A 25,553-nucleotide genomic window follows, 5' to 3' on the forward strand; every position below is an offset into this window, starting at 1 on the left:
TTCTCTCACATTACATTTTAAAAACAAATTTACTGAAGCACATTTTACATATCACATAATTCCCCAATTTCGAGTACACAGTTTAATGATACTTTTAGTATATTTACCAAGCTGGACAACCATCACCATAAATGAGGTTTGGGACATTTCTATCGCCCCAGGAAGACCCCTCAAGCCCATACGCTGCTCACCCCCACTCCGACCCCCGCCCGGCGCAGCTGCCGGTCCACACTGTGTCTCTGCAGACTTGCCTTTTCTGGACCAGGGACGGGAATGGAGTTGTGCTGCCTGTGTCTCTTGTGTCTGGCTCCTTCCCCTCAGCATGGTGGTTTTAGCGCACATACCACGGCGTGGATCCAGAGTCGCTCCTTGTTTTATCACTGATCTCGGTGGCCTTGTGTGTGCTTGCTGCAGGTCACAGTCACCAGCTGTTCCACGTGTGTGTGATCCTGGCTACGCACATGCAGATGGAAGCCATCCTCCTGGACAAGACTCTGAGGAAGGAGTGGCTCCTGGCCAGCTCCGGGGCCCTGTCTTTTCCTCAGATCGCCGGAGCCATACTCCTGTGCCTCGTCTTCAGCCTCAGCAACATAATTTACTTCTCAGCTGTTCTGTATCGGGCACCTGAGCCAGAACCACATAAAAAAGAAGCATGATTCAGACCCCAAGCTCTTCGTGCCAGATGTCAACGCCAAGCTACAACATCCTAACCACCATAAACCAGTTGTGTGGTGCCACTTTACGCTGGCCTGAAATATTCATAATGACTGGTGTCTTGGCATTTTTGAGTGGGTTCATATCAATAAGATATGTAACTAGGGAAATTTCTCTAAATGTGCACTGATTCTGCGTGTGTGGTTTTAAAAGGAGAATGTAGGTTTATGCAAGTTATTGTTCAGGCAAATAATATTTCATTAAGTCTTAACTTTATTTAAAATGAGTTTTGCAATTTTAGTTAAGCAGTTGGGTTGAGCATACTGCCTTTGCAGCTTTACCGCTAAATAGGTGAAGTTTTACAACCCTTTAGTATTACTTTTTAAAAGTGGAACTTGCTTCATTTGGTGAGTTTCATGTAGCAAAGCCTCTCCCAAAGGCTTCCACAGTGGAGGAGAGTAAGCCAGAAAGGTCAGGGAGAGGACCTTAGAAAGGGGAACGTGGGTCTGTGGGAGCCCTGGGGACTGGAAAGGCATTCCGGAATGAAGGGAGAGACCTGGCTTGAGGAGGGGATCCTCTTTCTTTTCCCACCTAGTGAAGGGCGTGAATAGAAAGAGAGCCCTCTTTTTCCTTAGGTCTATTCTGCTTCAAAGTGTAAATTCCCATGTCAGTGGATTTGCATTTTGGACTATGAATTTGGATTTCCTTAAAAGTCCACAGCCTATGGCTGATGTCATCTCATATGTTCTGTTTTGCTCTGGTTTCTTGTTGCCCGTTTGATGCCGCGAAGTATTATTCAGTGCAGGTAAATCGTGTTACACCGTGGGAGTTGGCTGAGTCAATCCCTGTTGGTTCTGCTCACTGGTCACCTTTTAAAACAATGACAGCACTGTATTTAGGGATGTCATGCATCTCATGTGGCTTCATCACTTCAGATATGCTGCCAATTTTAGTGTTCATGTGCCAAAGATGCTAAAGACCTTGCCAAAGGATTGGTCAAATGTAGTGATTTTCCACGCTTTCCGGAGAATCTATAACACTTGCTGAGCTTGTGACAAGTGCAGGCTCCCAGGGAAACCAGGAGACTCTGCTTTGCTGGTGAAAATATAGGTTTCTGAGAGGGCTCCTGCACTGGAGCAAGCCCTCGTGATTCTAATGCAGAAGGGCCGCAGGCCCAACTCGAAGAAACGCTGGTGTCAGGAATGCCAGAAGGCACTGGACTTTGTTTTCCTCATGTAATTTGTAGCAACTCAGCCCCTAAGGATGTGTTCCCTGCTTTCTACTCTGCATAGTACTAAAACACTGAGCACTTTCTCATCTGTTGCATTACTAATTGAAGTTCCATATTTCTGGGTATTTTTCAGAGCATACAGAAATGTAGATGCAAAGTGACTGTTAACAGAGGCCCATCCCCCCCCCCCATTTGCACTCATTAATGACTTAAGGGGCTGTCTGCAATGCAGGATCCTCTTTGCTGCCTCAGGAACACCCCCGTGTCTTACAATACTGCCTTCGTGGGTGATTGGCCCAGGTTGAATGGCCTTGTAAATAGCTCATCATCCAGTCCTCTGAGGTCAAGCAACAATTTACCCTGGATGAGAGTGGTCAAGAAATGTGATTTCATTAGGTTACTCCCTCTGGGGGAAGTAAACTGATAAAATTATATGGTAAATTTTTGGTATCAATACATTAATTGCATACTACTGTACTCGACAAAATTTGGTGTTTCAGCAACAATCTGAAACCATTAGTAAAATTTTATGCCAGTGGGGCAAGTAGGCTTCCATTTCATTTTACTATAACTTCAATTTATAGTGAAAAAAAGAACAGCATTTAAATTTTATTAAGGCCAGAGACATGAAGGCTTTCAAATTCTCTTGTTTATAATAGTAAAGTCATATTCATTCAGCTTAGACATAGTTGGAAGATAACAGGCAATTGACCAGAAGGGCTTTTAGATTATTTAATCTTTGGTTGTTAATTTTCAAGCCTAATGATGAAAAAGAAATGTTAAATCACCAAAATAAGATCCAGTGTTTCATAGTGTTTTTATAAGTTTGGTAAACTTAGTTCCATTGTATATTTTTGGACAGTGTTACACATTAAAGTTTTATAACACTTTGCAGTACACTGATTTAGACGCTTCTGAGATGTAGAAGAATGAGTTCAAATAGGTGAATTATCATTAAGTATTAAGTCTGACATGGGTATGGTTTTGCCTACATCATCCCAGAAAGTCAAAAATGTTGGCAGTGAGTCGGGAGAAGACCTCCCTGGGAAGATGCTTTTTAATGCAGTTCTCAAACAAACTTTCATGTCTCCATACACTTCAGACACGTGCCATCCTCCCATTGGTGTCACCTGCTCACCCTGGCCCTGTCTCAAAGGGGTGACGTGGGGGCGGGCAGATACACTCCCGATGGGATGTCCTTCGTCCCCCTCCCCCTGCTTGAGAAGCATAACTCTGAAACTTACCAGCCACTACAGCTGTGATAAAACTTGAATGTGTTTGAATGAGGCCATTTTAGTCAATTATATCTCCCTTTACACATGGGAGTTTCGTTTTCTATTGCTCGATTTTTAGAGAGACACGATCCATCTTCTTTGTTGAAGAAATGTTTGTCATTGTTGATTAGAATTGGAAGTGGGAGTTTAGAAACTTTTGGGTAAAAGTGAGTTAAATATTTGGTTTGTTGCAATGTTTTTCAAAGTGCCTCTTTTGTGGAACCCTGCTCATATGAGAAGTTCTGAGGAAGGGGATGGAATAGAATGGTGTTGTTAGATACGTTGGCAAATCACTTCTTTTGGATCTACTGTGCCCCAGATTTGTTTGGGCCGTGATACCCTTCTTATATGAAACATTACATCCTTCCTGTGTGAAAGCCAGCCTCTGATGTTCTAGTCAATGGTCCGTAGTGGATGAAAAGGCAAAGACCCATTCCCAAACTCGGAGATGTTCTTTCAGTGTCTGGTTTCCTTATACTGTGGGATAAATAAAGTTTATTTATTATAAAACAGTTGTCCTGCTTCCCACTTGGTTTGGTAATATTTCATCTACCACACTGCAAATGTGTTCATTCACCTAAACGTGTGCATTGCTAAATCGTTCGATGGACATTTATTCAGTGCCTGGTGTATAGAGAGCAAACATTGTCCTAGGAACGAGGGACACAGAAGTGAACAAAACCCACACTATCCCTCCCTCACAGAGCTGATGTTCTGACCAGTCAGTCAGACAAGATAAATTCAGATCATGGTAAGTGCTATAAAGAAAATAAGCCTGTCCTGGCTGGTGTGGCTCTGTGTATTGAGCACGAGCTTGCGAACCAAAGGGTGGCCAGTTTGCTTCCCAGTCAGGGCACATGCCTGGGTTGTGGGCCAGGTCCCCAGTATGGGGCACTCAAGAAGCAACCACACTCTGATGTTCCTCTTCCTCTTTCTCCTTCCCTTCATATCTCTCTAGAAATAAATAAATAAAACCTTTAAAAAAACTTTTTAAAAAGAAAAGAAATCTGCCCTGGTTGGTGTGGCTCAGTGGACTGAGCACCGGACCGTGAACGAAAAGAGTTGCAGGCTAGGCCTAGGCTGGGGGCGTGTGAGGGGCAACCAATCAATGTTTCTCTCCCTCACTTCCCTCTCTCTCTAAAAAATAATGAATAAAATCTTTTTAAAAAGAAAAGCAGTCTGGGGAAGGAATAGGGAGGGGTGGGGCAGGGCAGGTGAGAGTGGGTGGCCACTCTGCTAAGCTGACGTTCAAGGGAAAGACTTGGTGGGCAGAGAGGTGCCAGCCGTGCCAGAGTGGGGGGAGTGTTCCAGGTCCAGGTGGCAGGCACTGCAAAGGCCGGTGGGCACATGTCCTATCGGAAGGACGGAAAGCTGGCTGCTGATTCCTGGCATGTATAACTCCAAAAGGTGTCTGGATGACTTAACATTTGAAGAATTCTAGAATTTCTCCAGAGTGTTCTTCCTGGAAGATTGCTAAGGGCTTTCCTAGGCCCCTTTAATACTTGTATGAATGCTTGAACCCTGTAGTAATACACTTCAGACAAAGAGGTGTCACACCCATTCTCTTCAATTAAGCCACAGATTTCTAAAACTGGCTTTAACTTTTGCATCCTCTAAGGCACAGAACAAAGGACCTCAAAAATAATTTAATCCAGCCTTTCAAAAATGCATTTGATGTAAAATGCACATTCTCAGGCCCAAATGAACAGACAAAGAATACTCAAGGGTTTGGGGGGGAGGTGGAGTTTTAAATTTTTGTCAAAGCCCTAGGTGATTTTTAATCTAAGGGAGATTAAGAAGCAATGTTATAGTCCAACCGTTCCTTTTCTTTTTTTTTTTTCTTTTTTTACATGGTTTCAGACTTAGAAAAATGTTACAAATAGAACAAAGAATCCCCAGGTACTTTTTACCCTTCCCCCTTTTGATATTTATAATAACTCTTCTCTAATGGAGAAACTCTTCTGCTGTTATCCACAGTGTATTTACTTATTTGCTCAACCCTAGAATGTACACAATGTTGTTTGAAAATTACCTATGTCTGCAAAGGCCCACTAATTAGAATTCAATATATGTTTCAAGATCGGTCTGCCTTGACCCTGAGGGCATGTAGTAAATAGTCTTCATTACTGGGGTTAGTTTTAGCCTCCCTTTCTGTGTATGTCCTTCATTTGAAACGCGGTTCAGATCATTTGTTTCTTGTATCAATTGTATAGTTCCCTTCCCCAAGCTTGTTGAATTTACTAATTTGTTTTCTTAGTATATAAAACATTGATTTCCAGTCAGTCATTGTATAAGTGTCCTGGGAATGTGAGATGACATTTCCAAGGCCCCTGAGTGAACAGCAGGGCAGAGGACGGAACTCTCTCCTTCAGGTGCTGGGTGTGTCCCAGCGCCCACAGTACTCCCGTCTCCATTCTGCCGCCTCCCCTCCTGGGTTTCCACAGGTTCTGACCATTGGTGTTTATTCGGTTCCTATAGCTGTACTTGCTTAGCTGGGTGCTTGGATTAATTATGGTTTCAAATTTGTGTAGTGTCAATCACTCTTCAGAGATTTGCATCACACCCTCCCAGTCCAGTCCGACAGTTTCTTATAAATTTAAATTTACACTTACCATACCAGTACTCCCACCCAAGAGAAATGGAAGCATATGTCTACAATAAAGGCCTTTGTACAAATAATTATACCAGTTTCACTCGTAATCGCCAAAAAGCAGAAACAATCTAAATGTCCATCAAACTAGAGAGTGGATAAATTGTCGAGCATTTATACAATGGAATACTACTCAGCGTTAAAAAGGGAACACACTACCAGTATGTGCAACATAGGGACAAACCTCAAAAGCATTATGCTGAGTTCAAGAAGAAACATTCTGGAAAAGACAAAAATCAAAGGAAGTTAGGGAAGTGGTTGCCAAGGCCTGGGACAGGGGACTGTAACTGACTACAAGGGAATTTTTGTGTGATGGGAATATTATACATGTGATTGTGGCAGTGGTTACAGGATAGTGTGTTTGTCAAATATATAGACAGTACAACTAAAAAGGGGAAATTTTACTGTATGTAAGTTACACCCCAATAAACCTGACTTTTAAAAATACAGCATCCTGCCCTGGCTGGTGTAGCTCAGTGGATTGAGCACGAGCCTGTCAAGCAAGGGGTCACCGGTTCGATTCCTAGTCAGGGCACATGCCTGGGTTACAGCCAGGTCCCCAGTGAGGGACACATGAGGGGCAACCACACATTGGTATTTCTCTCCCTCTCTTTCTCCCTCCCTTCCCTTCTCTCTAAAAATAAATAAATAAAATCTTAAAAAACAATAAAACATTAAAAAACAGCATCCCCTCTCCTAATCACCCCTGGTCTGGATCTTTAATTCTAAGGGGAAATACAAATCTTGAACTGGTTATGGAAGCCCTTTAGGGGGAAAGATTAGGATGTGTTCAGTGTAAGGTGCCGGTGGGAAACCCAGAGAAATGATATAAGGAATTGGTGTCTTAAGGAAAACTAATAAGCCAAAGAGCTTAATATGGACATAAGTGAGGGAGGGAGGAAAAACAGGCTTGAAAAAAAGCTGGGGGTGATGCAATTTAAATAGGTCCTTCACTGGGGTGGCCTCTGAAGGGATAGACTCATTTATTCCTTCTCAACTCCAGGGAGTATCTACATTGTGGGATGCTGGGGGTGCAACAGTGCCATCTAGAGAGACTGTAGGGATAACCTGGAGAGGAGACAGTAATAAACTGTAAACTGGAAAGTGAGGGCCAAAGCAATCAGCAGGCACAGTGACTGGGGGAATGCAGGGGACTGTGGATTTAGAGCAGGGGGCCAGCATCCAGATCTGCTGAGAACTGAGGATAAGGAGTCATTGTCAGAGGAAGGGAGGAAGGAGAGCTTGACAACAAGAGGAAATGGCGTGTGAGCCCCGTGAGTATGGTACCCTGAAGGTCAACGTGCTGGGGGCAGTGCAGGGGTTAATGGTAGGTGAGGAACTTGAATAGGAAGAGCCTTGGGGCCCTCTTGAGGGTCTCCAGCAATGGGGAGTTACTGCAGTGTTACAAGAACAGAAATGACATAACCAGACCCATGATTTACAGGTGAGCTGGCCGCAAAGAGGATCCTGGATTGGAAGGTAGCGGCAGGGAAGCCTGTTAGGATAATACTGCAATCATCCAGATGAAAGATGGTAGTGACCAAGGGGATGAAGAGAAGTGGAGAGGTTTGGAGGCTATCGGTAGAACTCTCAAGATTTGGAATTGAATGTTGGAATAGAAGGGGAGTCAAAAGTCAAAGACACTACCTTGGATTCCGGTTTAGGTGAGTGGATAGACAGTGATGGGGCACAGGCTCAAGGGAAGAGATTAGGGTATATGGGCTGTGGGGTGGTTGTGGGTCACCCTAATGGGGAATCCATTAGGATGTGTGCGTCTGGAACTCAGAAGAGCAAATATGAATGGTACATGAAGCCACGGGCGTGGTTGGGAGTGCCTAGGGAGAGGGCCCAGCTAGTAACCAGGTAAAAACCCTAAGTCACAACATTAAAGGGAAAAAAAAAGAAAGTGCAAATGAGGCCAAAAAAGAGGAGCTAGAAAGCCAGGAGAAAAAACAAAGGCATAGGAAGAAATGAATGAGAAATATTTTTTAGTGCTATTAAGAGGTTAGGTAAGATAAGGGTGGGGAAGGGTCAATTAGATTTAGTATCAAGGAGGCGGTGTGATCTCAGTAAGAAGAGTTCCAGTGGAGAGATTGAAGCCAAAGCCACATTGCCGAGTAACTAACAGGTGAGCCAGTGGCCAAGCCCAATTCCTAAATGATACAGATCCCAATCTCTCATCTGACAACAATTAAATTCTATTGGTTCAAGACTTAAACATAAAAACAAAGCAGGAAAGGCACTAAAAATATGTATTTAAAAATTATGTATAATATATAATAATATATAATTAAATTCTTTCGGTGGGCAACACTTTTCCTAGTATGACACAAAACAGAAGACAATAAAGAAAAGACTGATGGTCCCAGGCCACATGGCTCAGCTGGTTAGCTGTTGTTCCTCAAACTGAAAGGTCGCTGGTTCAATTCCTGGGTAGGGCACATGCCTGGGTTGCAGGTTTGGTCCCTGGTTGGGATGCCTATGGAAGGCAGCCAATAGGTGTTTCTCTCTCTTACATCGATGTTTCTCTTCCTCACTTTCTCCCTCCCTTCCCCTTTCTCTAAAATCTAAAATTAAAATTTAAAAAAGACTGATGAATTTGGCTATCTTAAGTATTTTTCTAAACTGTCACAAAACAACATAAACTAAACAAAAACCAAAGTATAAACTCTAAAACTGTTTGAATTCATATTTTGAATGAGGACCAATTTCTTCAATATATGAAGAGCTTTTACAATTCAGTAAGAAAAATGAATAACTCAATAGAACAAGGAGGCAAAGGAGATGAACACAGTTCATAGAGAAGGAAACAAATGGCTCTTGAATATATAGAGATATCCAACGTCATTCATCATAAGAGATAAGAAAATTTAAACTACAATGATTTTTTCACCCGTTACATCAACTGTGTTGTCTGAGAATTGTGTAGAAACAGGCATTCTCATACACTGCTGATGGACGCTGTATGTTTGAACAGCCTTTATAGAGGATAATTTGGCAATATTTGTAAAACATTATGCATGCATATACTCTGACTCAGCAATTATGCTTCTAGGACTCTATTATTCTCCAGATTTACTTGCATTGTGTAAAATTATGAATTCCAAGTTTATTCACTGTTACTATGTAATTGCAAAGATTGGAACCATCTTTGTCAAACAGTATGGGCCAAGGATATCACATTATGTCTATCCCTACTGGTGTCTGGTCCTGTAGGAAGTTGAGATGGGACTAGAGTTCCGTGAGAACACGAATGTAGATGTATATTTGACGTTCATCAGTTTCGGGGCACAGGTCGGAATGAGATAGAATCAGCTCATCATACAAAAGAGTGGTTCAGGACGTTGTTCCTCAAGGACAAAGACCAAATTTCATTCATTTCTGTACGCCTATGATCAAACACTTAAAAGAATTCGATAAAACAATGTATATAAATGAAAGCTGGAGAGCCCAGGAAAGGTGAAGAGAGAGCAAGGAAGCCAAGATGCGGTGATCTGATAGCTAGAAAGGGCGTCTGAGACTGCGCTGCACAAGCACAAGAATAGGACACTCCTGGGACGGAACGACAGTGCAGACTTCTGAATCAAGCCTGGAAGTGCTCTTCCATTGGATTTTTCGTGCTGTAAGAAAATATAGTTTCCTCATCAGAAACGGAGGGAATTGTATTTTGCATTTGAGATCCCGGGTCTAGCGTGTCAGCATAGACACCCAGACTCTCCGCGCCCTTTCCGTGTCGGTCGCCTAGGAGACCAGCGCCCCTTCCGGCAGAGTAGTCGCATTCTCGGAGGCCTCGCCTTTTTCGTGGGCAGGCGCTGATTGGCCCGTTTGAAATGCGCCGGGCGGTGAGTTCACCTGGACTCGCGGCGGCACCGTCTGGCTTCACTCAGCGCAGCCCCTTAGCCACCGAGTCTAGGTTGCCGCGGTGCTTCCTTGCGACCCGACGTCTTTGCCAGGCCTCCGGTAGAGCCCCGGCGTCCGGCGTGCGCATCCCGGCAGCTCGGAGCTTGCTGCCATGAAGCCCGCGTGAGTACTGGGCGGAGGAGCCGGGCGGCGGTGCTGGGGCGGGCCCCTCTTCACTTCGGTGTCCGCCGCGGGCCGTACAGTCTACCCCCGGGCGCGGTCTCCAAAGTGGGAACCCCCCTGATCCCCGAAGCCGGGCGTCCACCGCCCAGCCTTGGCCTCCCGCAGCCGGGAGAGGTCAGCCTCAAGTTGGGGGCGGGGAAGAGGTTAGTGCAGCCACGCTGGTTCTGGTTAACTAGGTTGCCAGGCCCCTGGCTCGGGGCCGCCTCCGCCAGCCCTTTCGTAAGTTTCCTCTTAGCCTCCTGGCCGCTCTCGGGCTGCATTTTGCCGAGTTAGCGCGGGGTCTTGTGGCACATGGGGTTGAGTGTTCAGCTCTGGGGTTGGGGTTGGTTAGGTGGTCTCAGGCCCTGGAGGGGGCCCTGGCAGCCTTGTGCACTGCTTGCTTTTCTCACCCCGGCGTCTATGCCGGGAGGCCGGGACTGTCCCACGGTATAGGCCGGTTACTTTTGTCTGTTGTTCGGCTGCGGACGTACCCGCCCACATTCCTCTCTGAATCCAGGACATTTTCCGGGCAGAATTCCTTGACCGCTACTGGTAAAGAAATAATTATTCAAGGAAGAGGGTCGACTTTATCATTATTATCATTATCCGATTAGTAGCTACTAGTTTGTATAAGGCAACTTGCTTTCTTAAGCCAAAGTAAAAATCTTTTTTTAAAAGACGTGTAAATCTAAGTAAACCTACCATATTATCTTGCACCTAAAACCATAATTTGCCTCCATTTCAATTGGGAAATGTTGAGAAAGTATTTTAATCTATAGTCCAAGCTAACAATTTCACTTTTACTGTTAAATATTCATCCAGCCTATAGATAAGTTAGGGATTGGGACGTGCTAGAAAAATGGTAAAATAAATCAAAATAACTTTTTCTGTTGTTCCTACTAATAAAAAATTGAACTGAGGAAGCTTTTACAAATCTTATTGGGCTGCATCCATTTAGCAACTAGATCTGGGGAGCTGTACAAAGTGGGAGACTTTTATAGGCAGAAAAGGGCAGGACCGAGCAAAAAGCAGATTGTTTGGGGCACAGACACCTTCCTTTGACGGACCACCAGGGTAGCTCTGACCTGGAAATCCCTTGCTGACTGGCTGAGATACATTCCTGAGAGAGACCAACACTAATACCTAACACTAGGTTAGGTATTAATTCTTGGTTTGGTGATGTAGGCTTAGCACAGGTGACTCCATTTGGGGCCCGCTGTCTCTTTTACACTATTTAAAGGAGCAAGAAATTGCGGTTCAGGGACCACATTTTTGTTTTGGGATAGATGATAGGTTTTAAGAACTCAATCACTAGCTGTCCCTTGAAAGTATGGACATAAATCTTGGTGAAAGAATGAATTCCTCCATCTGTTTTTATAATTCATTGAAGTCCATCACTTGTCAGTCTACCTTAGGCAGTGGCTGTCGGTGCGATGCATGTGTCTTTCCTGATAAGTGTGGTCAGTTATCTGTAGGTTTTTCACACTTGCGGTGCCTCTGTAAAGTTGCTGCTCAAGAAAATATCCAAGCTACTTTAAATATGAAGTAGGTACATTTAGTACCAAAAATGTCTCCTAAACAAAATCTTAATTGTTTTTGGATTATGTGTGCCATAAACTAACTCTCTTCCACTAATGCAGTTTAGTCTTATACATGTTAGTTATTTAGGGTGTAGTATTTTGGAACTGGCAAGGCATAATTTTTAAACCATAGGAAGTTTGTCTCTGTATGAATTATAGGTGAAGTTTTAAATGTTAGTGTTTAACTGAAATGCTTTGTTGTTTATTTTTTTTAAATCTATGACCAGGAGGACTAAGACACCCAGGAAACCTATAGTGAAAAAAGGATCCCAAACGAATCTTAAAGACCCCGTTGGGGTAAGGTCTCCCTGTGAACTTGTGTGTGTGTGTTCTTTCTTCATTCCTTTTATGTCTCACACGCATACTTGGAGTGGATGGAGATATGAAGATGGAAATGTCAAAGAGCATTCAGTTAAAAGAACTGTACTAAATTGCTTAAGGCTGGTTCTAGCTTTGAAATTTTATTTCTGTGTGAGATTCATTAATCCAGCAAAATGAAGTTTCTGTCAACACTATATACTTCCTATAACAATTTAGAATTTGAAAAGTTAGATAATGAAAAATATTCAGCTATCCCAGAGAATTCTTCGTACCCTTTAAGATGGGAGAAAACTCTCTGCTTGGATGAGCGTCATCTCCCATCCTCAGGACTGTCGCACACTGACGACACACTTCATGAGGAAAGTCCCAAACCCCATGCTGTATGGGGCCAAGTTTACGACTTTGGGATAGAACAGTTTAATTCAATCTAATGAGTTTTCACAATTGCATGTACTTCACTAGTTTCAGGTGTGGGGACTTGCTCTTAAAATCAAATGGCAAACACAAGAAGATTGGTTTGCTCTGGGATAGTTTGAATCTCCCCTTCACTGGTACCGGAGCGTGTCTCTTGGTCTGAGCTGAGGGAACCAGAGGCTTTGGCACGTAGACCTGAAGTTCTTCCTCAACCCTGTCCCTGATTAAGAAAACCACATTTAAGATCTTGTATCTACTTATTTGTTATGTATTAAGCTGGCAAATTTTAACTGACACACAGTTCTAAAAAATTCTAACAGATTTTCAAATAATTCTCATCGTGTGATATGTTATTGATTTTCAGAGAGAGTTTTAAATTAGTAGTATGACTTCATTAAATTTGCGCCACTATAGTAGTGAAGAGAAGCTGTGGATTTTATACTTTTTTGTTATCAAAATATTTTAACTTTATGTACATTTAAAATCTTTATTCATCATATCTAATATCTGTTTGCATTTGACAATTTTGGGTAGCAGGTTTTGGTTTTCATAGCTCTAAGTTTATATTGATCTCTTAAATTAAGACACCAAATGTTCATTGAATGAATGAATAGGAAGCTTAAATGGGAAGTCAGGTAAAGAGTCAACCTTTGTTCTTTAAGCACTTGCCTGTGTTTTCAGGTGTACTGCAGGGTGCGCCCACTGAGCTTTCCTGACCAAGAGTGTTGCATAGAAGTGATCAATAATACAACCGTTCAGCTTCATACTCCCGAGGGCTACAGACTCAACCGAAATGGAGACTACAAGGAGGTATTCGCTATTGAAACCAAGCTGTTATTACTCGATATGTTCTTTCCTGAATGGCTTTTCCATTTTTTAAATTTAACAAAATTCATGTTCCCGCTTTTTTGAAAGACTTATCTACCTCACTGGAACCACCATACAATTCCTGGGATATACACACACACTTTTGATATTGTGAAGTTAGAAGATTACTTTTTAGAAGATCATTTCTTGTATGGGGTACTTATTGCCTCTTAGGGGACATGTTAGGGATAGTTTAATGTGGAGTGGTAAGTGGTCGTGCTAGGAAGTTTTCTATGTGTAAACACAAAATTTCATGGGTGGAAATTCAAATAGCATTTAACAGGCATTGTATACTTACATCTATACCTCTTATGAAGTGTTTTTATTTTTAGTGAAATGTTGAACAAAATGAATTCAATTCAGTTCAACAAACATGTGCTAAACTGGAGAGTGGAAGGAGGTTTTTAAAAATAAGTGAGACATAGTCCTTGCCTTTAAGGAGTTTACAGCTTAGTGGGGGGCACAGATGGTAAACATGTAACCCTCAAACAGATGAGACAGAAGGATTGGTGTGCTGAAAGAGACGACTGGGAATGCGAATGAAAGGATCGATTCACACCGTGGTTCTACTTTCAAGTTGCCGTTCACTCTTTTGTGCGCATTACTCCAGCGAAATTGCTCCTCAAGAGCTCATCAGTGGCCACTTGGCTGCTAAATTCAATGGACACCTCTTTGTCCTCATTATAATCTGTTTATCAGGAGCACCCTCCTTCCTGAGACAACCTCTTGTCCCCCCCCACAGCCTTCCATTTTCAGTCTCTCTGAGCCACTCTTTGCAGGCTCCTCTTCCTTTTCCAACCCCAGTCCACCAGGTTGGGCTGTACCCAGGGCTCTCGTCTCTATCTATACTTTTCTACAGCTTTAAATGTTGACTATGTGGTAATAATTCTGAAATTTTTACCTCTAGCTTAAACCTTTTCTCTAGCTTGAACATCTACTGCTTGGCATCTGAAATTTTACATGTCCAAGAGAACTCTTGATTTTTTTCCTTTCTAAATCGCTTCCTTCCTTATCTTCTTTTTTTTTTTCACATGTTTTTTTTAAGATTTTATTTATTTATTTTCAGAGAGGGAAGGGGGGGAGAGAGAGAGAGAGAAACATCAACGTGTAGTTGCTGGGGGCCATGGCCTTCAACCTAGGCATGTGCCCTGACTGGGAATCGAACCTGTGATGCCTGGTTCGCAGCCCGCACTCAATCCACTGAGCTGCGCCAGCCAGGGCCTCCCTTATCTTCTTGATACATGTTGTGTCACCTTCTGCTTATTTGTTCAAGCCGGAAACCTTGTTCCTCCTACCTTTCTCTGGCTCCCTTCATATCCTATTCATCGGTAGGCACTACCACTTCTATTCCAATGTGTATCTTGAACTTGTTCAAGTTTCTGTCTCCACTGCCACCATCCTTGTATGTACCCTGTTATTAATCGTGGAGACCGGTGCTTCTCAAACTGGTGAAGGAACAGCCTTTTTTTTTTTTTTTTAGGAATTTATGCAGCTTTGCCACTTGGACCTAACCAAGTCAAACAGCAGGGAACCTGTCTATTTAGTGAGATAAACCTATTGATCACATCTTGGGAGCTTGCAGCCATACCAAATGGCTACAAAAGTTTCTAAACATTTCTTCTCCACTTCTGCAATTATCTTCTGCTAGGCTGGGAACTAACAGTTCTCAGAGTGTCACTGGGTCGCTGACCTTATCTGAGCAGCACTGACAAGACTGTACTGAAGCCGAACCGGACCACCTGCTTCCACTCCAAATCTTCTCTAATCCAGGTTTCTACAGAGTAGCCCGAGTGACCTTTTTAAGCATAATCAGATCTCCCCATTTCTATGTTTAAAACCTTCCAAGGAATAAAGTTTTTAAAAAGGCATAATCCTGATTAATCTGCCCCCGTCAGTCTGGCCACCTCATCTCTCAGCATTCCTCCAATCCTGGATTCCTCAGATAAACCAAAGTTCTGCCTCAGCACTGCTCTGCTGGCCTTGGTTTTCCCTTAGCTCTTACCATGGATAATTCCTCATCCTGTTTCACTTTAAATATTACCTCTTCTGGGAGTGTGTCCAGACTACACAGCAGAAGTAGCACCCCTCCCTCCTCACCTGATCTGCCCTCTGTGTACTTCCCTGGTTCCACTTACCACACTCTGTAGATTCATCTACTTGTTCATCGTCTCTTTCCCCTAGTGTAAAGTAAGCCTCAGGGGATGTCGAACCTTCTCCTTCTTATTTGTCAAACAATAAATATGGATTAAGCATGAATGAATGGTCCAAGAAAGCTTCATGGAGGAATAAGCCTTTGAGGATGTAAAATAGTTGAAAACTGACTTACTGAATTTTACTCATTGGATTGAATGTATGTGTGAATAGTACAAAAGGTTTGGTGGAGACTAACATTGAATAATGGAAAGACTGTTGGACTGGAAATGGCTTCGATACTAATTAGCTCCATGGGCTTAGGACAGGTTCCTCCTTTGGACCTCACTTTTCTTCACCTGGACAGGAGGGGTTTGTCTGGGAGGATTTGGGGGTCATCTGATTAATCTGTCAGCACTGATCCGTATGTATTATCCCTTCCTCCCTCCCTCCCCTTTTCTTTCATTCTTTTCCTTCTTTCCTTCCTTCAGTCCTTCCTTCCTGAAAAAAATTATTATTTTATTTCAAAATAGCAGGACTTAAGGGTGTTCATAACAATTTTACATGTGCAAGAAAACCCCACACTACGTTATGCCATTATGGGAAGTTCAGAAAAATGTTTTTTCTTCTCATGAACATATGAGCTCTGTTTGCACCCTTAGCCTGGGTCAAATTATAATCTTTATTTAAAAGCAAACAAAAACAACTCTGATAGTTCTTTTTATGAGTTCTAGAGCTCTTCCACAGGAATGGAATAAAAACTTCCACAAGGTGAGAGTTAGCCTAGAAGTAGGTGTGTGATCTTTAACAAGTTATAAAATGAGCATAATAATTAATAGTACCTACAGCAGAGGCTGTGAGAACGAAATGACTCACTGCCATGCCAAGGTAGTGCTTGGGACATGGTCTGTGTTGCGTCAGCTGCTACTGTGGCTATGGTTGAATACTAATCTATACATGTCTCCTTCTGGGGGACAAACTGCTAATTTTAAAAACACAAGGGTCATATTGATATCTTTGCAGGTTCAATTTAGGGTAAAGGGTGTAAAACAGGAAAATGGGAGTCACTTGACAAAGGCTATAATCCATAATAAATTCTGATGAGTACTCATGTACCAAATAATTCAGTACTGGCATTCATGAAGTAACAAAAAATTCAGGAAATCTGCAGAAACAACTGTAGTATCTACAATCTAATAAAACTAGGAAATAACGAAAATAGAAATAATAGAACTCTGGCCCTGGACAATTAGGACATTTTAATTTACATAATTTATACCCCAGTCTCCAATCTGATTTTCTAAACAGAAGTTTGGTAATATTTTTGGCGATATGGTTATACTTTATAATAATCATATTTTGAAAGATTTGATCATTGATGTGTTATTGCTTTTTAAAGGTCATGGTTTATTTAAAATTTATTTTATATAAGAACTCAGATGAGTTTATATTTACAGTTCATTGCCATTTTTTAAAAAAAACAGTACATCAAATCACTTAGCTTAAGCGGCTATGCCTTTTTTTTTTTTTTAAGTTTATTATTTTTAGAGAGAGGGAAAGGAAGAGAGAAAGAGAGGGAGAGAAACATCAATGTGTGGTTGCCTCTTACACACCCCAACCAGGGACCTGTCCTGCAACCCAGGCATGTTCCCTGACCAAGAATGGAACCAGTGACCCCTTTGTTTATAGGCTGGTATTCAGTCCACCAAGCCACACCAGCCAGGGCACTGCTATGTCTGTTTAAATGACACCTGTATAAGAAAAAACAGAAAGCAGTAAAATGAGGTAATATGTGAGAATTTTCATGAGTCTATGACTGAATCATAATACCTTTTGATCTTCCTTGTCATTTAATTAAAACAAATTCAGCCTTAGTCTATGAAGGATTAGTGGGCTTAAGATTTTTCTACTTCTCTCCAGTAGTTATAACTGGAAATATTTAACATTTATAATTGGTATAATAAAGTGGGTCATGACTTCTTTAAGGGTTCCAAGTTTAAAGGCCATTAGTGCTTTTTCTTTGTGCATCTAGATACTAAATGTTCATAAAGAAACATCTTAATAAGTTTAAACATATATGTTCTAGCCTAGATATAGTGGAATCCATTTATGCGCTTTTTTTTTTCTTCCCCACAGATTCAGTATTCGTTTAAACGAGTATTTGGGCCTCATACCACTCAGAAAGAGCTCTTTGACCTTGTGGCTAATCCCTTGGTAGATGACCTCATTCGTGGCAAAAATGGTATGATTCTTGGAGTTTTGTTGGATTTTCCTTTTTCTCCCTCTCTGGTAAAACTTTTTGGTTCTTACATATTTGGTTTATGTTTGGCCTTCAATTCACATTTGTTAGGGTGTTGTTAAACCTTTATTGAACTGGTTCATTTTAAGTGTTTTTTAATACAATGAATCAATGCTACAAGTGGAGGACTTTTAAGACATAACCTAGTGTGACTTGCTGTGTTGTAGGTCTCCTTTTCACATACGGCGTGACAGGGAGTGGAAAAACTCACACCATGACTGGTTCTCTAGGGGAAGGAGGGCTGCTTCCTCGTTGTTTGGACATGATCTTTAACAGCATAGGGTCCTTTCAAGCTAAAAGATATGTAAGTATAACTCTTCTATGTTGCGACTATTTCACTTGAGGACGTAGGGACTGATATAGCTGTGAATACAGCAGTATTAAGAGAGAACTAATTGGATACATTTTAAAACCTTCAATATGTTTAAATAAGTGCTTCTCAGTTCTCAAATGTGTTTCTTTCTTAATTAAGTCAAATTCTCAAAATCATGGTCTGACTTTTGCCCCTACTTCAGGTTTTTAAATCTAATGATAGGAATAGCATGGACATACAGTGTGAAGTGGATGCCTTATTAGAACGGCAGAGGAGAGAGGCCATGCCCAACCCAAAGACCCCTTCTGGCAAGTAAGTAATTGCATTTGTACGCAACACTGGCCTAAGGGGAACTCTGTCCGGTGGGCTCATCGGGCACAGGGATTGGCGAGCACGGAGTGGAGAAGATGGTCTGACAGTTGGCTTTAGTGAGCTGTAAGATGAAGAATGCTCCTAAGTAACTTTATGTGCTCGGATATTCTCTTTGTTTATCAGAACACTGCCTTTGAATTACTACTTAAGGGAAGGCGCCACTCGGGGTGGGAGCAGGTGTGAAAGCCCATGCTGTGTATCAGGGAGGATGGGTCGTATTGCTGGCTGACCGTGTGTGGGTGGAGTTGCTTTGTGCATTTCTGCTGGTGAGGCAGATGCTTTATATCTTTTAGTTTCCTCTTGCAATTATTTACTTTTGATATTAATTCAAAATGTAGAAGATCACTTTTTGCATTTTTCCCCCTTCTTCAGACGGCAAATAGATCCAGAATTTGCAGATATGATAAATGTACAAGAATTTTGCAAAGCAGAAGAGGTCGATGAAGATAGTGTCTATGGTGTATTTGTCTCTTACATTGAAATATATAATAATTACATATATGATCTACTGGAAGAAGTGCCATTTGATCCCATAAAGCCTAAGTAAGTAGTAAAAAGAACCCTTTCTTAGCTCCTTAATCTTGAGGAAGTCACTTTACCTCAGAGAGCCTTAGTTTTCTCAGTTATAAATAGGGAGAATGCTTAATTTTGTTTTCAAAATTAAATACAATTTGTATATCATGCATTTGGTCCTCAGTGAGTCATTTTATTATTAACTAGATATGCAAGTGTACTAGGGACCCATTGGAAGAATATCCTGACATTATTTTTTGAAAACTCTTGTCTCTGAGCTATATTTTAAGAAGGGCCTTAATTGGATAAAGAAGTGTCCCTATGGGTGTGCCCTGGGCCTACCTTTGAAGAACCTAACACTGAGTTTTGGGAGTTTGTAGCCTTTTTTAACATGTCTTGGGGATCTCTATGGAATGGAGCCCAAAGCTGTTGTCTGTACAGCTAAAACTCACAGACCTTCCCTCACTGATTAATCTGACGTGCCATCTGTACTGTCATTCTGCCGGTTAGACTACTCCCTAGCTTTCCTTGAGTCTTGCCCTGCTAAGACTGGAGAGCAATTATCATCTGGCGTCACAGACAATAAATCTGCTTTTGTGCCGGGGCTAACTCTGGAATCTCATATCTAATATTAATATCTCATTTCTGAGTCGATAGTTTTGTTCTTAATCTAAATGCTTACCTTCGGTGCCCTCTTTATTAGGGCCTCTTGGGGCATAAATAATTTGAAAACCTAGGTCTTACATACAACTCCTGTGTGTATGTCTAAACTGACATTACTGGAGAAAGTTGGATTTAGAAAACCATTAGACTGAGATGTCAGTATACCCACTAGTATTTACATTAAACAATGTATAGACTGATTACTTTCCCATTAGCTCCAAAGTGTCAGTTCTGCATACCCATGTCCTTAAACTTTTATGATGTCCTTCATTGCCACCAATCAGTTTCCTGTTTGCACATGTGCCAAGTTTTTGTTTGGTTTGTTCTAAATGAGATTATTTTTGAAGGACCCTACTGTCTTGGTCTTGTTTAGTTTCACAAAAGGACTGACGTGTATGACTTGTAAGCCTTGTAACCTTTCTAGTAACTCCTTGAGTGAACTCACAAGATACTTATTTGGCACTGAGTTCAGATTTAATGTTAGGGTGGTATATAGCCTGCTTTTTTGAGCTCATTAATGTTGACTTTTTAAAAAAAATACAATTAAGAAATAGCACATTGGAGGGTGTTCAGATCCGACTCATCGCGACTGTCACAAACTGTGCACTGAACGTGCTGCTGTGTGGTGATGGCCGCTGTAGAAACAGTACCTGGTAACCTATACCTTGTTCCTTCGGTAGGTGGAACAGCTGCAGCACGCCCATGAGGAACGCAGACTTTGTGTATGTGGTTGTGTTGACTCTTTTCTTAAGGAGAAGGGTGCAGTCATGCTAGTGTTTGGCATTTGTGGCATGTTTGCATGTAGGTAGTTTTTCGTTGGCAGTGGGCTCTTTGCTACCTATAAGCCCTTCCTTTCTTCCTGAAAAATCTGCCATTTGTTGGATGATGGTGTCTGGTAAATGTTTCTGTCCCCACCGTTCCTAAGACAGAGGCCAAACAGGCAGCACCCTTTCCCACCCTTATCTCACTATCCTACATCCTTACCTTACAAAACTAAAACTTGACCAGCCACTTTGGAAGGATTGCCACTCCTCGTATACACCAACTCCTTCTGATCTTGTGTTTTGCTGACACTGAGGTCAAAACTAGCTCTCTGTGTCTTTTAAAAGTAGGACAATGCTAGATTTCGATGCTAAACTTGTGCATGTGATGTTGCTGTAACTACTTGATATCTCATTGTGTAGTAAGTGTTGTTTCATGTGCTTTAGTAGAACAAATTAGAGCAAAAATGTTAAAGCAAAATACGTTCTTGTAACTAATCTTGATTATGTATCCTTAAAGTTATCTGTTTAATATTTTTCTGGGTTTTGCTTGGGCTTATTGTCATAACAATGGATGTCATGTTGCTTGGCATTTTAGTCCTAGTCTTAAACTGAGACAGTAATAACTCATAATTTAGGAAACTTACATTTTTTTCTTTCCCATAGACCTCCACAATCTAAAGTGCTTCGTGAAGATAAGAATCATAACATGTATGTTGCAGGATGTACAGAAGTGGAAGTGAAATCTATTGAGGAGGCTTTTGACGTTTTCTGGAGAGGTTAGCATTAAAATTAGAGAACTATAAAACAATAAATATGTTTGACCAGCTGTACTTTCCAGTTTAGTAGAAAGCATGTATAATGAAATGGCTGAGTTCAGTTCTGAGCGGTGATTTTTTTCCTGTTATTATAGGCCAGAAAAAGAGACGTATTGCTAACACACATTTGAATCGTGAGTCCAGCCGTTCCCACAGTGTGTTCAACATTAAGTTAGTTCAGGCTCCACTGGATGCAACTGGAGACAACGTCTTACAGGTAAGTTGTAGTGTGCGGAGCTTTTATTTTGCTAACGGAATCCTGAATTTTTGGAATTAAATCAGGGAGGCTTCATTGCAACAAAGATTTCTTTAGAATACCAGTTTTCAACCAGTGTGGTGCAAGAATTTTTAAAACCTGCAATAACTGACCAGCGAAGGGCACTGACCTCTTTTCCCTTAGACTGTCAAATAAAAAATGACAACAGCCAACACAACAATAGCCATCCAGTGGGAAAGAATCAATACCTATTTTTTGTCAGACTGACAAAAAAAAATTTTAGTGTGCCACAGAATTTTAGTAATTAGTTTGTGTGCCATGAGATGAAAAAGGTTGAAAATCGCTGCTCTAGAATTAATAATATATGTAGGTGATGGCTTTAGTTGTTCCATTAGACATGTAGTTCTGGGAAACTGGCTACTGAATCTTAGAACCTGGATTTTTGCTGTGAAAGGGGTTTACAAATCTTCATAAATCTCTTCAATAGAGGAGGTAAAATAAGAAAAATGTAATTTATTGTTTTATCTCTGAAGGCTCATTTTGAATGTGGAAATTCAGTTAATGGTTCTAAAATGTCAGCAATGAACTTGCTGGGGCAGGCACAGCTTAGGAGATGGCCGATTCTAAACTGTTCTCTTGGCTGATGGGCCAGCAGTGCCCCCTGCTTCCCCAGCCCCACATCAGTCTGTTGCTCACTGTTGATCTCGGGGTCCTGTCACCGTAAAAGGCTGGCATCAATTAGGAACCACATTTGAGCCCAAATGTAAATGATTTAGTAACTTTAAACTATTAAAGTATAATGACATTCAAAATATAGTATGACACGGGTATCATGAAGGTTTCCAGATGACAGGAGGAGATGGTACAGCATGGTACTAAAGACCTCCAGGATTCGAATTCTGATACCTGTTAATTTACTAGCTGTCTGACCTAACTGATGAACTCCTCATGATGTTGAGAGGATGAAAGGAAGAGGTACGTGGAAAGTTCTTAGTCCCGTGTTTGGCTTATAGTCAGCACTTGGTAGATGCTAGCTAGAAAATGTCTTAAGTCCCTTCCTCCCCGGCCATCTTGGTGGCTGCTCTTAGTTGGGGGCCTTCCCACATCTAAGGCAGGAAGATGGCCGCAGAGAAGACAAAAAGGTCGCTGGAGTCGATGAGCTGCAGGCTACAGCCAGCCCTGAGGAAATGGAAACAGTGCCCTGTCGGCCACAGCTGGTGTCACCACTCCAGGGTGCGCACACTTGTCTCCTCGATCCAGGTGATGCTGCTGCCATTAGCAGCATGTCAGAACAGACTGGCGAGAAGTCATTCAATCAAAGAGCTTGGTTTAAAAATAGAAAGGAAGGAAGAGGAAGGGAAAATGCTTTTAAGTCAAGCTCCCATATACACTTAATTTCCTTTGAATCACATCTAACATTACAATATCAGTTATATACCTCTTGATTTTCATTTCTCATAAAAATTACTAGCATACTATGAGATTATTAGACTGTAAAATTATTAAATATTTGATTATAGAACATTTTAGAATAGCTTTGTCCTAGACTCACTTTAGCAGATAACTTTGGAGCTCCTGCTGAGTGCTAAGCACTGTGCAAGGTGCTGGGGATAAAGGCATTGAAAGGCAGGGTCTCTGCACTCAACAGAACTTCCAGCGAAATGCAGAAGATCAGACAATGGGCAAGTAATCATTCATATTTTGAGTATATTTATCATATGCGTTTAGCAAACTTTTCATCCAAAACTTGTATCCTTTGCCCAACCAGTACATTTTGTATTGTACAAATATTATATCCATAATACAATGATTTGTTACTTTGAATATATTTAAAGAACATTGTAAACTAGTTATAACTCATGTCATATTATTAGCATTGTGATCTTCCCTTCAGGAAAAAGAACAGATCACTATAAGCCAGTTGTCCCTGGTAGATCTTGCTGGAAGTGAAAGAACTAACCGGACAAAGGCAGAGGGTAACAGATTACGTGAAGCTGGTAAGTAAAGCATAGTACTTAACCTATTGCTACAACTTTTTTAAAAAACCTTGCAGTGCTAGTTTATCATCTGCTTAATGATAGAAGGTTTAAGCATAATTGTTTTCGATTTCATAATTTACAGGCTAAGTTTAGTGGTTAGTGCTGTTCCTTTAGTTATGCTGGTTTGGTATCTATTATAATACACTGATTTCTTCAAGAGCAGGGAAAAGTAAAATAAGTAAAAATTATATTCATATTGAAAGGATCTGCTCTTATCTATTGCTGGTATTGTCAGTACTGGGTCCTTAAAAATGAAGTTATTCAACAGTTACTCCAGCATTCCTATTAGTAAAAATTGGCTTCTGGAGGTAGGAAAAAATCTTTGAACACAAAACCCGATTGAAAGGAGATCTGTGATTTGTTTTTTTATTTAATCTTTCATTTTGTGTAGCTGTTCAAGTCATGTTTTATGTTAATCACATTTATGGAGTACCTACTGTGTGCCAGGAATTAACTCAGATATGAAGGATGGAGCCCTACCCTAGAGAGCCCAGCATAGTACAAGAGGTAGGCGGATAATGAGACTATTTCAGTAGACGATGGAAGTGAGCACGAGGTACTGTGGGAGCGCAGAGTAGAACTGCCTCATCCAACCTGGGAAGGGTTGGGGAGGGGGCATTGGAGGAAGAATTCAGGGAGTGGACACTTAAATGGAGTAGTGAGCTCCAGGAAGAAGGGTGGGGTTCAAGATATCATCCCTGGCAGCTACTCGTAAACAGACCAGTTCTGAGAGAATGTGGCAGGGTGAAGGCAGCTGAAATGGAAGGTGTGGGTGGTAAACCGTGACAGAGGCAGGAGAGCAAGGTCATGAATGCCCTTGTTTATCATTAAAATATCTGAATTTTATCTTGAGGGAATAGTGATGGCAACCAATTATTAAGGGACTATAGTGTTTCATAGTTTCTACTCTACATGGGCTTGATTTCTCTTTTTTTATTGATTTTTTTTTTTGAGAGAGAGAGATACACGTCAATTTGATGTTCCACTTATTTATGCATTTATTGGTTGATCTTGTACCTGCCGTGACCGGGAATTGAACCTACAACCTTAGTGCATCAGGACAACACTCTAATTAATTAAGCTATCTGACCAGGGCATGGACTTGATCTCTTGATTCTGACTTTTCAGGATTGTATCATACCCATTTTTCAGATGAAGAAGTGGATTAGAAGTCATTTTGGCAAGGTTGAACTCTCAAAACTTGTGACTTTCTACCATTGTACACCCTCCCTGTAAAGTCATAAAGTCAGTGAAGGATTGGTCTTTTAGAAAGATCATGTTCCCAGTATAGAGAATTGATATACCAGGGGCAAGTCTAGAGATGAAAAGCAGTTAGGAGCCTTTTACTAGTATGACTGGGAGGCAAAAATCAGGCAAAACTGAGAACTAGTGAGGAAGTAGGTCCCCCTGGATGTGGAAAGTAAGGAAGAAGAGGACGATCTTGACTGAGAAGCAGTGTGAGGTGCGGGTATGGGCGGTTACTGAATTTTGTATTGGGTGTGCTCAGATTTTTAAAGTGGAATTGCCTAGTAATTGAATGCAGAGGTATGTGGATTTGGAAGGCGAGAGATTTGACTTGATTGAGGTTTATAAGTTCAAGTTTTGCCAAAAGAGAAATGATAAAGGCAATGGGGGAGGTAAGATTTTTCAGGAAGAACAGATAGGAACAAGCTGAGGGCAGAGCCTCGAACAAGTCCTTGATGATTAGTTTAGAGTGCCTGGGAAGGAGCAAGACGGTGACTTACAGGATTCTGAAATGACTAAAAAGAACGTACACACAGACACACACATGTTAAATATGTGTATAAAGTAGCCCCCCCACACCTTATCTGCCGTTTGTTTTCCATGGTTTCAGTTATCTGCAGTCAACTGTAGTCTGAAAATATTAAATGGAAAATTCTAGAAATAACTTGTAACTTATAACTTTACACCACTCTGAGTGGTATGAAATCTTGCACTGTCGCACCTGTGACCTGTCCACGTTGTATATGCTGTCCACCTGTTAGTCACTTAGTGGCCACCTCAGTTATAAGATCAACTGTCCTGGTATCAGCCCTTACTTTACTTAACAAAAATGCCACATTCACATAATTTTTATTACAGCATATTTTATTAGTTATTGTTATTAACTTCTTACTGTGCATAATTTATAAACTAAGCTTTACCATAGATGTATGTATATGTAGGAAAAAAGTATATACAGGGTTTGGTACTGTCCATGGTATCAGACATGCCCTGGGGACCTGGAACACACCCCTGGTGGATGAGGGAGGACAATAGTACGAGAAGATAGGGAGTCTGGAATTCACATCACAAGAGGAAGGATTCACCTTGCTGGGAAAAGTAGTGTGGTTGAATTGGGAAGGAAGTAGAAA

General features: G+C 41.4%; 2 protein-coding genes across 4 annotated transcripts in view; both read left to right on the top strand.

The window, feature by feature from the left end:
* Nucleotides 1-3,669, top strand: part of PAQR5 (progestin and adipoQ receptor family member 5) — a 70,016-nt gene extending 66,347 nt beyond the window's left edge. For all 3 annotated transcript variants that reach the window (XM_036009695.1, XM_028507040.2, XM_036009698.1), the window contains one exon: nucleotides 415-3,669. In XM_036009695.1, coding sequence (XP_035865588.1) covers nucleotides 415-656 — 242 coding nt within the window. In that variant the 3' untranslated portion in view covers nucleotides 657-3,669. The remainder of the gene's footprint in view (nucleotides 1-414) is intronic.
* A 5,967-nt stretch (nucleotides 3,670-9,636) lies between these two features.
* Nucleotides 9,637-25,553, top strand: part of KIF23 (kinesin family member 23) — a 31,081-nt gene continuing 15,164 nt past the window's right edge. Inside the window, 11 exon segments of the mRNA XM_036009707.1 lie at nucleotides 9,637-9,832; nucleotides 11,679-11,748; nucleotides 12,868-12,996; nucleotides 17,320-17,425; nucleotides 17,650-17,786; nucleotides 17,998-18,107; nucleotides 18,540-18,710; nucleotides 20,024-20,065; nucleotides 20,771-20,883; nucleotides 21,018-21,139; nucleotides 23,034-23,136. Of these exon segments, the coding sequence (XP_035865600.1) occupies nucleotides 9,822-9,832; nucleotides 11,679-11,748; nucleotides 12,868-12,996; nucleotides 17,320-17,425; nucleotides 17,650-17,786; nucleotides 17,998-18,107; nucleotides 18,540-18,710; nucleotides 20,024-20,065; nucleotides 20,771-20,883; nucleotides 21,018-21,139; nucleotides 23,034-23,136 (1,114 nt within the window). The 5' untranslated portion in view covers nucleotides 9,637-9,821.

This window comes from Phyllostomus discolor, chromosome 1 (genome assembly GCF_004126475.2).
Source record: "Phyllostomus discolor isolate MPI-MPIP mPhyDis1 chromosome 1, mPhyDis1.pri.v3, whole genome shotgun sequence".
Classification (NCBI taxonomy): domain Eukaryota; kingdom Metazoa; phylum Chordata; class Mammalia; order Chiroptera; family Phyllostomidae; genus Phyllostomus; species Phyllostomus discolor.